We start from the raw sequence: 14,755 nt of genomic DNA on the forward strand, positions 1-14,755 counted from the left end.
GGAGGGGAAATAAACTCTCCATCTCACTGGGACAGCAACATGTGCATACAGGAAATGGAAGAACTGATGGCTCCATCTTCGGAGGGTCTACCATACAGCAGAACACATTTTATAGTCTTCAATCCCCGGGGAAATGCATGCTTCTTTTCATTAGAAATATTATATTTCTTCTCATTCGTTGATCTTTACTAGCTGCTGACATTGTTAGAAGCAGAACAATAGAGGCATAAAGAGGAAAGGGATCTTAGAGAGATTAACACAGCTCTAAGGGCTCTAGGAACCTTTCAGAATCCCCATCTAGGGCCAGAAAACAAGGCCATGGTCTTCCACTCTCCTTTCAGTCAAATTATCACCTCTTTTATTTGTCTTACCTATTCGGGTTTCACTTCACAAGAAGGAAGGTTTCTTGGGCCAAAAAGTTTTGAAAGCCATGCCCCTAGTCCAGCTCTATATGCAAAATATAAATTGCACCTGTGGTATGTCTGACAAGAGCTCACTTAGTCGATGCTTAAATATTTCTGGAAGTGGGCAACCTGCGGTGAAAAGAAACCCACTCCTTGGTTAGAGATGTTTTCTGTGATACCAAGAAAAAAACCACTTCCCCATGCCTTCCAACCATGTCGTTTGAGACCTCCAAATTAGTCTACGTTCCTATCACAAAGACTTCTCGTACCAACTCTCCATGGTATCGCCTGGTGCAATATACCATATACTTGTGTAAGCCCCTAGTGTGGACAGCGCCTATTTATCCCTCATGTTTTTTGAGATGACATAGAAATATGAAAGGTTTTGTCCTTACCTCCCTCCTATTCATTTTTTTATTACTTTTATTTCTTTATTTTTTTTTTTTTTGGTGAGGAAGATTGGCTCAGACCTAACGTCTGTTGCCAATCTTCCTCGTTTTGCTGGAGGAAGAGTGGCCCTGAGCTAACATTTATGCCCATCTTCCTCTACTTTATATGTGGGATGCTGACCTAGCATGGCTTGATGAGCGGCGTGTAGGTTCACGCCTAGGATCTGAACCCACGAGCCCTGGGCTGCTGAAGCAGAGTGTGTGAACTTACACCACAGGGCCAGACCCCTCCTATTTATTTTTTTCTGAGACATTCTATTCCATATATCCTCTGTGGATCAGAAACCTTCAGAGGGAGAAGTAACCTCTTGTTGCCACAGTGACCATACATCACCCTGTATTGGTTAAGCTGGGGTTTCTCAACTTTTGCACTATTAACATTTTGGGCTGGATAGTTCTTTGTTGTGTGTAGGGCTATTCTGTGCATTAGTGGATTGGCAGTATGTTTGGCATCTACCTCCAGATCCCAGTGACCACGAAAAATGTCTCCAGACATTGCCCAACGTCCCCTGGAGGGGCAAATTGCCCTCAGTTGAGAACCACTAGCTTAACGAAATAGAAATTTCTTACTCCCTTAACCATCCAGTATGGATATCCTTGGTCAATAGGCAGCTTTCCTCCACAAGGTGATACAGGGATCCAGTCCTCTTGCATCTCTGGTTTTCCTATGGTTAGGAACTTGGAATCCTTGGTTTCAGCCAGTGGCAGGGAAAGAGGGAGAAGACACACTCACTTCTTAACCACGTGGGCCCAGGAGTGATATGCCATACCCTCTTCCATTCTATGAGTGAAAGCTAACCACATGGCCCCGCCTAGATGCAGGGGGCTCTGGGAAATGTAGTCCCTTGTTGTGCCGCCATTTTTCAGTGACAAGGCTATGCTTTGGAAGGGGAAGCATGACTTTGTTGGATTGTTGGCCAACTCTGCCTCACTCCACAGATATTGATGAGTGCCTTGATATGTAACCTTTCGGCCAAAGGCAGTGAAAAGTGCCTTTTCAATGCAACGTGCACCAACACGCACCAGGAGCTACTTTTGTACCTGCCACCATGGCTTTGCACCAAGCAATGGACAGCTGAACTTCACAGACCAAGCAGTGGGATGCAGAGGAGAGCAGAGGGTTTGCTGGTCAACCCTGGAAAGAAGGCTATCCCTGTTCCTCTGGGTTTTTTGATCTTTTTGAGTTCTTTGCAGATATTGATGAGTGCTCCCAAGATCCATCACGGTGTGGTCCCGATTCTGTCTGCACCAACGCCCCAGGCTCCTACAGCTGTAGCTGCGTTGTGGGCTTCCGTCCCAATCCAGAAGGCTCCTGGAAACATGGCAACTTCAGCTGCGAAAGTAATCCTCTCCTTATGTGTCTTGGCAATGGAATCTGTGTCTTTCTTTGGTTGTAAAATCCTCACTCTACCCAAGCTCTGGATCCTCTTCTTACTTTCATTCATTCTCCCTTTTTATATTTTTTCACTAATACATTAATTTGATAAATTATTTTTGAAGCATTAATTAACTAATTAGTCAAACAGGCCCCTGCACTAGGTACTGGGGATTCAATCCTGGATGTGATGGACATGATATTTGCCCTCATGTAGCTTATAGTCTAGGGAAGGAAGTAGAGAGCACACACATAATTATTTAATAATTGAAAAACTGTCACGCCCTTTGGCATATTATATACCCCATTAGTGAGATATATAATATGCTCCAGGCAAGTGACATTTAAGCTGAAGCTTGAAGGAAGAGTAGGGATTATGCAGATGAAGAGTGGAGATCACAGCGTGACAGGTTATAGCATGTGCAAAGGCCCTGAGGCTAACAAAGACTGAGGACAAAGAGAATGGCATTAGCTGCATCTGAGCAGGTGGGCAGAGGTCAGATTCTGCAGGACCTTGTGTGCTGTGTGAAGAACTTTAGTCTTTCTGCTGAGAACAGTGGGGAACCGTGAAAGGTTTATGTTTTTAAAATTATGGATTATTTGATACATTAAAAATATAAGTAATTTATATGGAGGCAATGAAGTATAATAATAAAATGGATATATCCGAGGCCCTTGCCAACATAAGAACCAGAATATCATCAATGCCATTGCATTTTCTGCATGCTTCTTCTCCACTCCGTATATCCTTGTCTTCTCCCCAGAGGGAACCACTCGGAATTTTGTGTTTATAATTCCCCTACTTAAAAAAAACCCTTCCATTTACGTATCCCTAAACAATATCTTGCTTAGTTTTGTTTGCTTTGGAGCTTTACAAAAATGGTATCATACCACATATGATCTTTTTTTATTGAGATATAATTGACATATAACATTCTATTAGTTTCAGGTGTACAACATAATGATTGATATTTGGATATATTGCAAAATAATCACAATAAGTCTAGTTAACATTCGTCACCCTACATAGTTACAAAATTTCTTTTGCTTGTGATGAGAACTTTTAAGATCTACTCTCTTAGCAACTTTCAAATATGCAATACAGTATTATTCACTATTGTCCCCATGCTGTATATTACATCCCCAGGACTTATTTATTTTATAACTGGAAGTTTGTTCCTCCTGACGACCGTCATCCATTTTGCCCACCCTCCACCCCCACCTCTGGCAACCACCAATCTGTTCTCTTATCTATGAGCTTGGCTTTTTTTTTTTTTTTTAATATTCCACATATAAGTGAGATCATATGATATTTTCCAGAGTTGCTCTTTTTCACTCAATAATCACACTTCCCAAAGCCCCTGATGTTGTAGCGTGTAGCTGTAGCTTGTTCATTTCCACTGTTGTATAACATGGCAATGGATGCATTTACAGCATGGGGTATGATTGTGTAAATAATAATATCTTTCTGTGGTTGACATTTGATTTGCTTGCTTTTGTTTTCGTCCTAGTGGTTCCCTTCAAGTGTAAAGAAGATATGTTACCCAACAATGAGCAGGTCCAGCTATGCCAAGAGGGAGCAGCGGTGGAGCCTGAATATGTAAGTATTTTTGAAGGTTCCTAGCTCTTGAAGTTGTCCTAGAAGCCACTTAGGTAGGATGTTGTTTTGCAGCTTTAACGAAGACAAAAATATACAATGGCCTAAACCAGATAACAGTTTACTTCTCTCTTTGTAACAGTCTGAGTGTAAGCTGCTGAGAGCTGATGTGATGGCTCCATAATGCTCTGTCATCATGAACACAAGACTCCCTTGTTGTGGTCGAACATGGCTGCTCCAGCCCCTGCCATCACATCTGCATTTCAGCTTGTGGGCAAGGGAGAAGGGGAGGTGACAGGCACTGTCCTTCCCTTCAAGAGTATGACCCAGTATCACTTCTGCTTATACCTCATTGGCCAGAAATTAGTCATGTGGTCACACCTAGCTACAAGGAAAGCTGGGAAGGGAGGACATTTGCTCATCTAAAACTTGGGAATTCTCTTACTAAAAGAAGAAAGGATGTTGGAGTCTCATTACTAGTGAAGATGTTGGTGCTGCATCTGTGTGATATGGGATGCATATGTGATACATAGCCCCCAGGCCAGGCAAAGAGGAATCTGGACATCTGATTCTCTAATGGAGTCACTCCAGTGAGTAAAGGCTCCATGAGCATCTTCAGGAATTGGTGTAACTATTTTAAATATCAGCTTATAAACTAGCTTTGGAATTGCCATGCACTTTGGACCATTGTCATGTCTTTTTTTCATTGTGGTGAAATACACCTAAAAAATCACCATTGTAAATTATACAATTCAGTGTTATTTAGTACTCACAATGGTGTGTAACCACCACCTCTATCTATCTCCAAAACATTTTCATCACCCCCAAAGGAAACCCTGTACCCACTAGCAGTCACTGCCCATTCCCCCCACCCCAACCCCTGGTAAACACTCGTCTACTTTCTGTCTCCACAGATGTGTCTATTCTGGACATTTCATATAAATGGAATCATACGCTATGTGGTCTTTTGTGTCTGGCTCCTTTCACTGAGCAACATGTTTTCAAGGTTCATCCATGTTGCAGCATGTGTCAATGCTTCATTCCTTTTTACGGCTGAGTACTATTTCATTTGGACCACTGTTTTTTCACACATTTCCCCATCTTTTTACCCTACTAAATAGTTTTGCTGTCTATGTTTCTTTTGTTGTTCATGGAAGAGAAAGGAGCTGTGGTTCCAATTCTGATCAAATAGTGAGTTTTTATTTCTCCGAGAATTTGAGAGACTCACGAGACCTCAGGAATTTGGGACCACCCTGTATGGTGGGCTTGATGGCCCAATTTGTACCTTACATGCTTGGGGGATAGACTGATCAATGCTCACGAATGCTTTTCCCTCGGGGGCACAGGTTTCTTTTTGTGCACTAATGAACACCATCTTCAGCATCCTGGACAATGCCTGTGAGAACAAAGCCACCGTCGTTTCTCTGAAGGTAACGAGGAAGTCTTTGTAATTGTGTTTCCAGTTTCGAGCATCTTGTGGGACACTTTGGGAGCAGAAAGTCCTCTTTATAATTAATCGACTGTGAGTTAATATTTAATTTATTACAGTTGTAAGTTTTTAAAAATTAACACGCAGTAAAATTGCCCTTTTCTTTACAATCCTATGAGTTTTATCACCTGAGTAGATTTGTGTAACCACCACCACAATCAGAATACAGAACAGTTCCATCTCCCCCAAGAACTCTCTTGGGTTTTCTCTTTACAATCAGATACTCCCTCCACCACTAGCCCCTGTAAATCCCTGATCTGTTCTCTGTCATTATAGCTTTGTCTTTTCAAGAATGTGATATAAATGGAATCACATGGCCTTTTGAGTCTGGCTTCTTTCACTCAGCATAATGCCTTCGAGATTCATCAATGTTGTGTTTATCAATAGTCCCATTCCTTTTTTTCTGGTAACCATTAATGATATTTAGTACATTTACAATGTTGTCTAACCATCACCACTATCTAGTTCCAGAACATTTTCATCACCCCAAAAGGAAATTCCCTACCCGTTAAGCAGACACACCTTATCCTTCCCTTGACTGCAACCCATTCTCTTGATGAGAGAGGACAGCTGCTATTTCATTGATGAGAGACAGAGCGCAAATACACCTTTCTTTGCAGAATACGCCTGAGAGTGTTACCTCTGTGCTTAAGCAAACGTCCACGTGATCCACCTTCACCAAAGAAGAAACGTCCACCCTGGCCATAGTCTTACTGGAGACCGTGGAGAGCACCACGTTGGCAGCGTTCCTGAAATCCTCAGAGAATGTCAGTCAGTCTATTCAGACGGAACGCCTAGGTAGGCTATATCCTCCACGGCAAGCTCACACCTGGGCGCTGATTTTGAGGGGTGACTTCAGCAATGTGATTCTCCATGTCTTTTCCATATACCGTTTCCCTGACTGTTTCTAACCTCTGAACTCACACAAAGCAAGCCTATTATAGTAATGACATCTCTCATTTATTGAGCATCAGGCATTGTGTTAAGAGTTTGTGGCCAGGCACTGTTTGGAGGGCGTCGTTAATTCATTCAACAAATACTCGTTGACTGCCTACTGTGTGCCAGGTGTTAAGATATGATAGTCGTTTGCTGTGTTCAAATATTTCGAGCTCTTTCTTCTGGGCCCACGTTAGGATTGTACTCCCTGGCTTGGGGTTAGGTGGCATTTTGTGATGAGTTTAAGCCAGTGAATTGTGAATGGAATAGTTGCTGGTGTGAGACCTTCCAGAGCCTTCTTTCCCTCTACTCTAGGGACAGGCAGTGTTTCAGATCACAATGTCTCCATCTGTGTGGGTCCCAGGGCAAGGAGAACACAGAGCACAGCCCCAAGTCAATTCACGATGGACACAAAGCATGAATGAGAAATCAATAATTATTTATAACCCACTAAGATTTGGGGTTGTGTGTTACTGCTGCATGCCCAATCCTCTCCTGACTGATACAGCTATGGATTTACCACCCTGAACGTGCTTGGTGGGTGACTGCATGGGAATTTCGGGTACTGTATGCCTTAACGGCAGCACCCCACTCCTGGTGTAGCTCCAGTATCAGTCACATAATCCCGGGTAGTTCCATCCTCATGGGTGCCCAGGAGGCCAAGAGGTGGAAATAGAGTGTTTGGTGAACTGCCACCAGAATTGAACAAAACTAGCCTCGTGAATTTTATATTTTAGTGATAGACCTATGGCATACCAGATAGAGCTAGTGCTACTGAGAAAAATACAGCACGCTAAGGAGGCTCGAGAGGGTCAAGATTAGTGGGAGCGTTGCTATTGTATATAGTGCGGTTAGGGGAAGTCTCACTGGGGCAGAGACCTGAGGGAAGGGAGCCGTGTAAATATTGGGAGACAGAGCAAGTGTGTTCCTTGGAACACTTGGTGAGTTCAAGGAACAATGAGCAGGCCGGTGAAAGCTGCAGCAGAAGGGGTCAGAACAGAAAGGGAGTGCAGATTTTGTAGACGAAGGTAGGGACTCAGGATTTTATTTGAGGTAAGATGGGGGGTGGGATTGGAGAGTTTGAGAAAATGCATGGCATTATCTGGCTGATATTTTTCGAGGGTACCTCTGGTAGAATTATCTATTTTGTTTTCAATAAGAGTCCTTTAATCATTGCCATGCTGCAGGTGGGAAATCTGAGGCTCAGAGAGGTTAAGTCGTTGCTCAAATTTGCACAGCTGGTGAGTGGCAGGGCTGGACTCCATCTGACTGCAGAACCCAAGCCCTCATCCACCATACTGGGCTTGCCCCGGTCCCTTTCTATTCCTTTGGCTTTGGAAAACTTGCCTAAATTTGGAGTAGCCAGAGTCACAACTCTGTCGCCTTCCATCACTGTCGACTTCAATCCCATCTTTTCCTCATGCACCCCCTATGATGTGAGGGCTCACGCCTATGGCTCCACCCGAGTTTCTCATATGTTTGGTGCTACCATCCTCCTACCAATAATCAGGGGCTCAAGAGGTTTCCCGTGATGAATTGGCCTTTCTGTTCTCTCCTTTGCTTGCGACTATGGATGCGTACCCTTCTTGGACAGAAACTGAATTCAGGACCCACTCTCTGGGTGACCTCATGCAAACTCTCCCTTTCTCCTTCTAGATATTAAGACCCAAGTTATCAACAAAGAATGCGCTGAGGAGAACACCGTCTTTAACTTCAAAGCCAAAGGCGATGAGATGAAGATTTGGTGCTCCACAATTGAAGAATCTGAATCCACAGGTACAGACCCGCTCCTGAGAATCAAGGAGGGTGGTTGTGGTATATTCAATCAGCAAATATTTATCCATCAACTTCTAGGTCCCAAGTCCTGTGCCAGGTGGTGAGGGAATCTCTGATGGCAGAGGCAGAAATAGCCCATGCCCTTGGGGAGTTTTCCATCTGCTAGGGAAGGCAGACATTAAATAAATAATCTCACAATACCGGAGCACTGAAACCTTCCCTGTCCAATACAGCAGCCACTGGCCACACTTTGTTATTGAGCGCTTGAAATGTGGCTAGATTGTGAGCATAGAATACATACCAAATTTCAAAGGCTTGGTACAAAAAACAGAGGATGTAAAACATCTCATTAATAATTTTTCTAGGGGCCGGCCCGATGGCGCAAATGGTTAAGTGCACGTGCTCCGCTGCGGCGGCCCAGGGTTCGCCGGTTCGGATCCCAGGCGCGCACTGACGCACCGCTTGGGAAGCCACGCTGCGGCGGCGTCCCACATAAAGTGGAGGAAGATGGGCACGGATATTAGCCCAGGGCCAGACTTCCTCAGCAAAAATAAGAGGAGGATTGGCAGATGTTAGCACAGGGCTGATCTTCCTCACACACAAAAATATAATAATAATTTTTGCTACTGATCATGTGTTGAAATGATAATATTTTGCATGTATTGAGTTAATATATTATTAAAATGAATTTTACCCGTTTTCTACTTTTCTGAAATGTGGCTACTAGAAAATTTAAAATTGCATATGTGGCTCATACTATGTTTCTAGCAGACGGCGCTAATCTGTATCAAGGGTTGGCAAACTTTTCCTGTAGAGGGCAGGTTAGTAAATATTTTAGGCATTGAGGGCAATACAATTTGTGTTGCAACCATGCGACTCTACTGCTGTGGGGCAAAAGCATTCACAGGCAATATGTAAATGAACGGGTGTGGCTGCGTTGCAACAGAACTTTTATTTACAAAACACAGGCAATGGCCAGATAAGCCTGTATATTGTCCACCACCCCGATCTACATGCTCTCTGGAGGGCACAGACCTAGGACACATCCTGGGAGACCCCCAACGTTGAAAGGGGAAGCCCACCAAAGAGATTAAACAAGAATGACCACAAATGTGGGAGGGGAACTTATTTTCCACTGCTGAGTTGAATCGTCCTTTAAAAACACAAATTCAAATTTGTTTTTAAGTATAGCCAAGATTTCTCCAGGTGATAGCACCTCAGGATTTTTTTCTATGGTTCTATGAGGGTCACCAACCAGAAGCCCACCCATGTTTTAATCCTCAGAGCAGGCCAGTGAAGGTGCAGGAATGCATGGGATATTACAGTGCATATACTAATAAATACTGAGCAAATGATTCCCTTTTTTTTTTTTTTTTTGCATTTGTGGCAAATCGCAGGGACCACTGGGGTGGCATTTGTCTCCTTTGCGGGTATGGAGTCTGTTTTGGATGAGAGCTTCTTCCAAGACCCTCGGACCTTCTTGGGCAACTCCAAGAGGAAGCTGAAGATGAATTCTCGCATCGCTGGGGGCATCATGACCGGGAAGAAGAAAGATGGCTTCTCCGACCCAATCATCTACACTCTGGAGAACATCAAGGTTTGTGAAGAGGTCTCCACTGAGCCCCCATCTACCCGTTGAGAACTCCCCATCCCCTAGTGGGCTTAACTCTTATTTTTGTTTATTGAGGTAACGTTGGTTTATAATATTATATAAATTTCAGGTGTACATCATTATATTTTGATTTCTGTGTAGACTATGTCATGTTCACTACCCAAAGACTAATTACTGTCCATCACCACACACAGGTACCCTGTCACCCCTTCTGCCCTCCTCCCTCCCCCTTTCCACTCTGGTAACCACTAGTCTAATCTCTGTATCTATGTGTTTGTTTATTGTTGTTGTTGTTGTCTTTATCTTCTATTTATGAGGGAGATCATACGGTATTTGACTTTCTCTCTCTGACATTTCTTTTAGCATAATACCCTCAAGGACCATCCATGTTGTTGCAAATGGAAAGATTTCATCTTTTTTATGGCTGAGTAGTATTCCATTGTGTATATATACCACATCTCCTTTATCCATTTGTCCATTGATGGACACTTAGGTTGTTTCCAAGTCTTGGCTATTGTTAATAATGCTGCAATGAACATAGGGGTGCAAGTATCTTTACACATTCATGTTTTCACGTACTTTGGATAAATACCTGGCAGTGGAATAGCTTAACTCTCATTTTTAATGGGGACCCATTAAGGTGGCAAGCTTCCACAATTTCTAGCAACTTAAGCCAATCCTCAAAACCCACCTCTAGAGGAGTAAACTTTCCTATTTCTATGTGGCGTTCTTCCATTCATCAGCAGGCAAGATTTAGGTTAGGTTAAGTAACACTGATGCAGGAATATTTACAGAGACTTTAGTTACATTAGCTATGACCAAGTCAGTGGGAGAGACAGATCTGACATCCAAGACATTTCTTCTCATGACTGCACAATGAAATGGCAGCGTTTTCCTCCATCCCCTATAGAGCATACCTGCATCTTCTTGCCCCAGATGACTTCAGGTTGGCCACACTGCATCCATTCAAGAAGGATTCTCAGGTGACCAGGGACTTTGATTTTTTCAGCCAAAGCAGAAGTCTGAGAGCCCCAACTGCGTTTCCTGGAGAATGGATGCAAAGGGTGGCAGGTGGACGCCATCTGGCTGCGTGATCCTTGAAGCTTCCGAGACGCATACTGTCTGCAGCTGTAATCGAATGGCGAACCTGGCCATCATCATGGCTTCTGGGGAGCTCACGGTCAGTACTGATGCTCTGTTTCTTGCTCCCCAAATCCAATGGGAAAATATTGACTAAACATGCATGGTGTGCCTCTCATGGCCTTGTGTGTTGTGGGAGGAGTCATGGGGGCACAGAAGGGGTGTGTGCCATACCTCTGCCCTTGGAGAATTCATGGTCTTGTTGGGAAGCCATGACCCTCATATGTCAGATGAGGAATGACCCTAAACAGGTGCAGGCACAGTAAAAATCACAGATCCCATTTACTGAGCACTTATCTTGTTCTGGACCCTTTATTTTAAGTGTTTTTAGACCCACTGCACAGGATAAGAGACTGAGGCTCAGTAGCCTTCTAGTAATTGGAAGGTGGGATTCTATTCCAGGACAGTCTGGCTCCAGAAGTCTCTTTCCACTGAACCATACAAATGGTGCAAGAGGTTGCGCTGTAGGAATTCAGAGGTGTTTCAGTGAGATCTGGTGACAGATCAGGGAAGAAATGAAGAACAAAGTGAGCCTTGGTGAGCAGGCAGATTTGGGAGAGAGGAAAGACATCCTCATTAGTGCTGTGGTGAGTTTCCTTACCTCTCATGCAAGATCTGAGGTGAATTCTCTGCCAGGGAGGCCCTAACTGCTAGTTAGAGGAATATGGGGCTTAGGACTTGAGAGACCTGGATCCAGAGCAAGACCAGCCGAGTTTCAAGTCCATCTCTGTCACTTCCTAGCTGTGTTAACCCAAGATATATATAATATAATGTTTATATATTGTATAATTATACATATAATTATTAATATTATAAAATACATATAAAATTTCATATACCTATATGTTATAGATGTATTACATATATATGCATTATAATACCTATGAATTATAATACATATATATAATTTCAGGAATATTGAAATGAACGTGCAAATGGACACAAAACTGTTTTTTCCATGGAATTATTCTGCATCTCTGTCATTTATTTAAAATTTACTGAATTGTAAAATATCTCCCACATAGATCAGAACTGGGTAACCTGGAGATGTGTGCTCTGACAATACATCGTTTTCCATGGAAGTACTCATTTTTCTCTACACCATAGATCTCATCCAGTCTCACAGCCATAAACACCATTTATTAGCAATGACCCCAAAATACTAAACAATGTGCAGTCCAGCCCCCTTCCTGAATTCTAGACTCATATAACCAACCACCTACCTAGTGCCCCCACTGAGATGTCTAATAGATGTCACAAATGTAACGTGTTCCAAACTGAGCTTCTGATCCCCCCGCCTCTCATTTCCATGGAGGGTCCCCTATCCTTCTATTGCTCAGCACAAGGCCGTGGAGTTATCCTTGACTCTGCCTTTCTTCTTACCCTTCATCTCCGATCTGTCAGCAAATCCTGTTGACACTTCCTCAGAATGTATCCAGAATCTGATCGCCTGTCTGTTCCTTTGTTGCTTCTATTCTGTTCCAAGTCCTATTGTCTGTAGCCAGGATTATGGAAATAGCCTCATAAAGGGTCTTTCTGCTTCCCCTCTTGCCTTTTCCCTGCCCCACCTTTGGTCTGTTCTCCTTGCAGCAGCCAGAGGGCGCCTGTGAACTCCTGAGTCGGGTCACATGCCTTCTCTGCCTACAAACCTCTATGGCTCCCACCTTACTCAGTAAAAGCCAAAGTCACCTGATGGCCCACAAGGCCCTGTACGATCTGACCCTCTTTTCCTCCTTGACCTCATCTTCTGTTAATCTCACTTCCCTCTGCTCCACCCATGCTGGCCTGCTCAGGATTCTTCAGACATGCCAAGCTCACTTGCTCTTTAGGAATCTTGACCTGGATGCTCACTCTGCCTTGAATGTTCTTGTCCTGATACCCACATGGCCAACTCCCTCACCTCCTTCAAATCTTTGTTCCAATCATTTGTTATCAATAGTATTTCCTCTGGCAACTCGATTTCGTACTGCCTCCTTTTCTCCTACCCTGACATTCATGCTTCTCCTGCCCCTAATCCTGATTTTCTTTTCATAGCGCTTACCACTTCCTAACATGCTATAACTTCCTTATTTATTTATGGTCTTCCATCTCACACTAGAATGTCTTATTTTTTCACTGACATATTCCAAACTCAATTAACTAAGATCCAGTGGCTTAATTAAATAGGGAATTATTTTTTTTGCAAGAATAGAAGCCCAGAGTTAGGTGTTGCTGGTATTGGTTCTATTGCTCAGTGGTATTGTAAAGGATTTAGGCTCTTCCCGGTTTTCCAATCTGCTAGCAGCATGTTGGCTTTTCATCAAAATGTTTTTTATGGTTGCAAGGTGGGTGCCATAGCTTCAGACATCACGACCATGTTCAAGGCAGAAAGAAGAGGGATGGGGCAGAAACAGCAGCCTCTCCTTTCATGCCTCTCCCTTTAACAGGAAACAGAAGCTTTTCCCAGAAACCCCTCAGCAGATTTCCCTCTCACCTATTTGGTCAGAACTGTGTCACATGACCACTCCTAGTTACAAAAGAATTTGACAAAACAAGTATTTGGCTTTCTAGCTTCTAGAGCGAGAGCTATCAGTGGTGAAGAGGTTAAGAATGGCTTTGGAGTTTGCCTGCAGTGCCTGCCATGCTAGAGATAATCACTGTTAACATTTTAAGGTTTATCCTTCTAGTCTGTGTTGCCATATTTCTCTCTCTCTGTATTTATAAGACCCATGCCCCTATAGATATGACCCCTGGGATCATGTTTGTACTAATCTTGGTACTGATTCCAGTTCTGATTTCTCCCTCACAGGGTTAAAGCTCTTTCTTGCTTTCAAATACACTATGAAGCAACATTTGAGGACAGCAGGTGCCGGCAGGAGCTGACGCTGAAATCTTCTCTTCATGGCTTAATGTGGAATTGCAGATCTCACCAGCCCCAGGACTCTCTGGGTGATTCAGAGCACTGATGGGTGGGGCGCTCTTCCCACGTTCCATGCGCTGGTGAGAAACAAGACTTTCTGTTCCAGATTAAGATTTTATCTTCTATGTTCTGCAGCCCTTTGAATTTCCAGAGTTTTGAGGAAATAATAGATCCTAGTGCAATGGCATGACCAAGAACATCTGGCTACCGTTTTGTTTTCTCCTAAGTTCTTTGGCGTGTGGCTCCAAGCCTGCCTCTCCAGCACCTGTCACAGAGTATGGAAACGGCTTCAGGAAATGGCTTGTCTTCTGACCGACTGGCTTACCCTTTAACAAAGACTCCCCCTGCCTTTAAAGAAATGGCCAGTAAAACTGTAACGAGAGCCCCAGGGGATAAACAAAGCTCACTGACGTATAGGCTACTTTGGCACAAACACTTAAAAGAGTTATGTTGGTAAGCAGGAGTGTCAATGGAGCAGAATTCCAGCGTTTCACAGAGAGTTGAAGGACTTGATGACAAAGCCTTGGGAAATATTTTGGTTTCCTGGAACCTTTCAGGGAACCAACATCTCCCTTCCTTCCTGGAACTGTTTTGTGACTTGGCTAGGATTCACACTGCTCGCAAAGTTATCACCATCCTGCCTTGCTCTTCGTCCCCCATAAAGTCTTGAGTGCCAAGGAGAGAAGAAGGAAAATTTAAAATGTACATGTCCTCCCTTCCATGGCCACTCTCCAGCCTGCCTCCTCAAAGTGTGGTCCGTGGACCAGAAGCATCAGCATCCCTTTGTTGGATAAACAGGATCTCAGGCCCCAGCCCAGATCTGCTGAACCAGAACCTGAGGTTTAATGAGATCCCCAGGGGGTTTTTGTTGTGTGTGAGTGAATGCTCTAGAATATTCTTCTGTTTTCCATGCTTATACCAGAGCTTGTTTTTAAAACTAGAAAGGAAAACATATTCTTGGCTTTAGGACTTTGCATCTGCCATTCTCTCTTCCTAGGACACCTTTCCTCAAGATTGGACTAATTTCTACCCTCTCTTTGAGTCTCAGCTTAGTCGTCACTTCCACCAGGAAGCACTC

General features: G+C 43.6%; 2 protein-coding genes across 2 annotated transcripts in view; both read left to right on the forward strand.

Moving 5' to 3' along the window:
* The window catches only part of LOC131402458 (adhesion G protein-coupled receptor E1-like), a 30,712-nt gene extending 26,703 nt beyond the window's left edge, over window positions 1–4,009 (forward strand). The window contains exons 9-10 of the mRNA XM_058537200.1: window positions 3,740–3,828; window positions 3,968–4,009. Of these exons, the coding sequence (XP_058393183.1) occupies window positions 3,740–3,828; window positions 3,968–4,009 (131 nt within the window). The remainder of the gene's footprint in view (window positions 1–3,739; window positions 3,829–3,967) is intronic.
* A 1,180-nt stretch (window positions 4,010–5,189) lies between these two features.
* Window positions 5,190–14,015, forward strand: LOC131402459 (adhesion G protein-coupled receptor E1-like). Its single transcript, XM_058537201.1, has 6 exons — window positions 5,190–5,255; window positions 5,983–6,112; window positions 7,907–8,026; window positions 9,424–9,623; window positions 10,648–10,818; window positions 13,567–14,015. Exons 1-6 carry the CDS (start codon window positions 5,190–5,192, stop codon window positions 13,570–13,572), a joined length of 693 nt encoding a protein of 230 aa, XP_058393184.1. The 3' UTR covers window positions 13,573–14,015.
* Window positions 14,016–14,755: the final 740 nt, after the last annotated feature.

The sequence above is a fragment of the Diceros bicornis genome, unplaced genomic scaffold (assembly GCF_020826845.1).
Source record: "Diceros bicornis minor isolate mBicDic1 unplaced genomic scaffold, mDicBic1.mat.cur scaffold_108_ctg1, whole genome shotgun sequence".
NCBI lineage: Eukaryota > Metazoa > Chordata > Mammalia > Perissodactyla > Rhinocerotidae > Diceros > Diceros bicornis.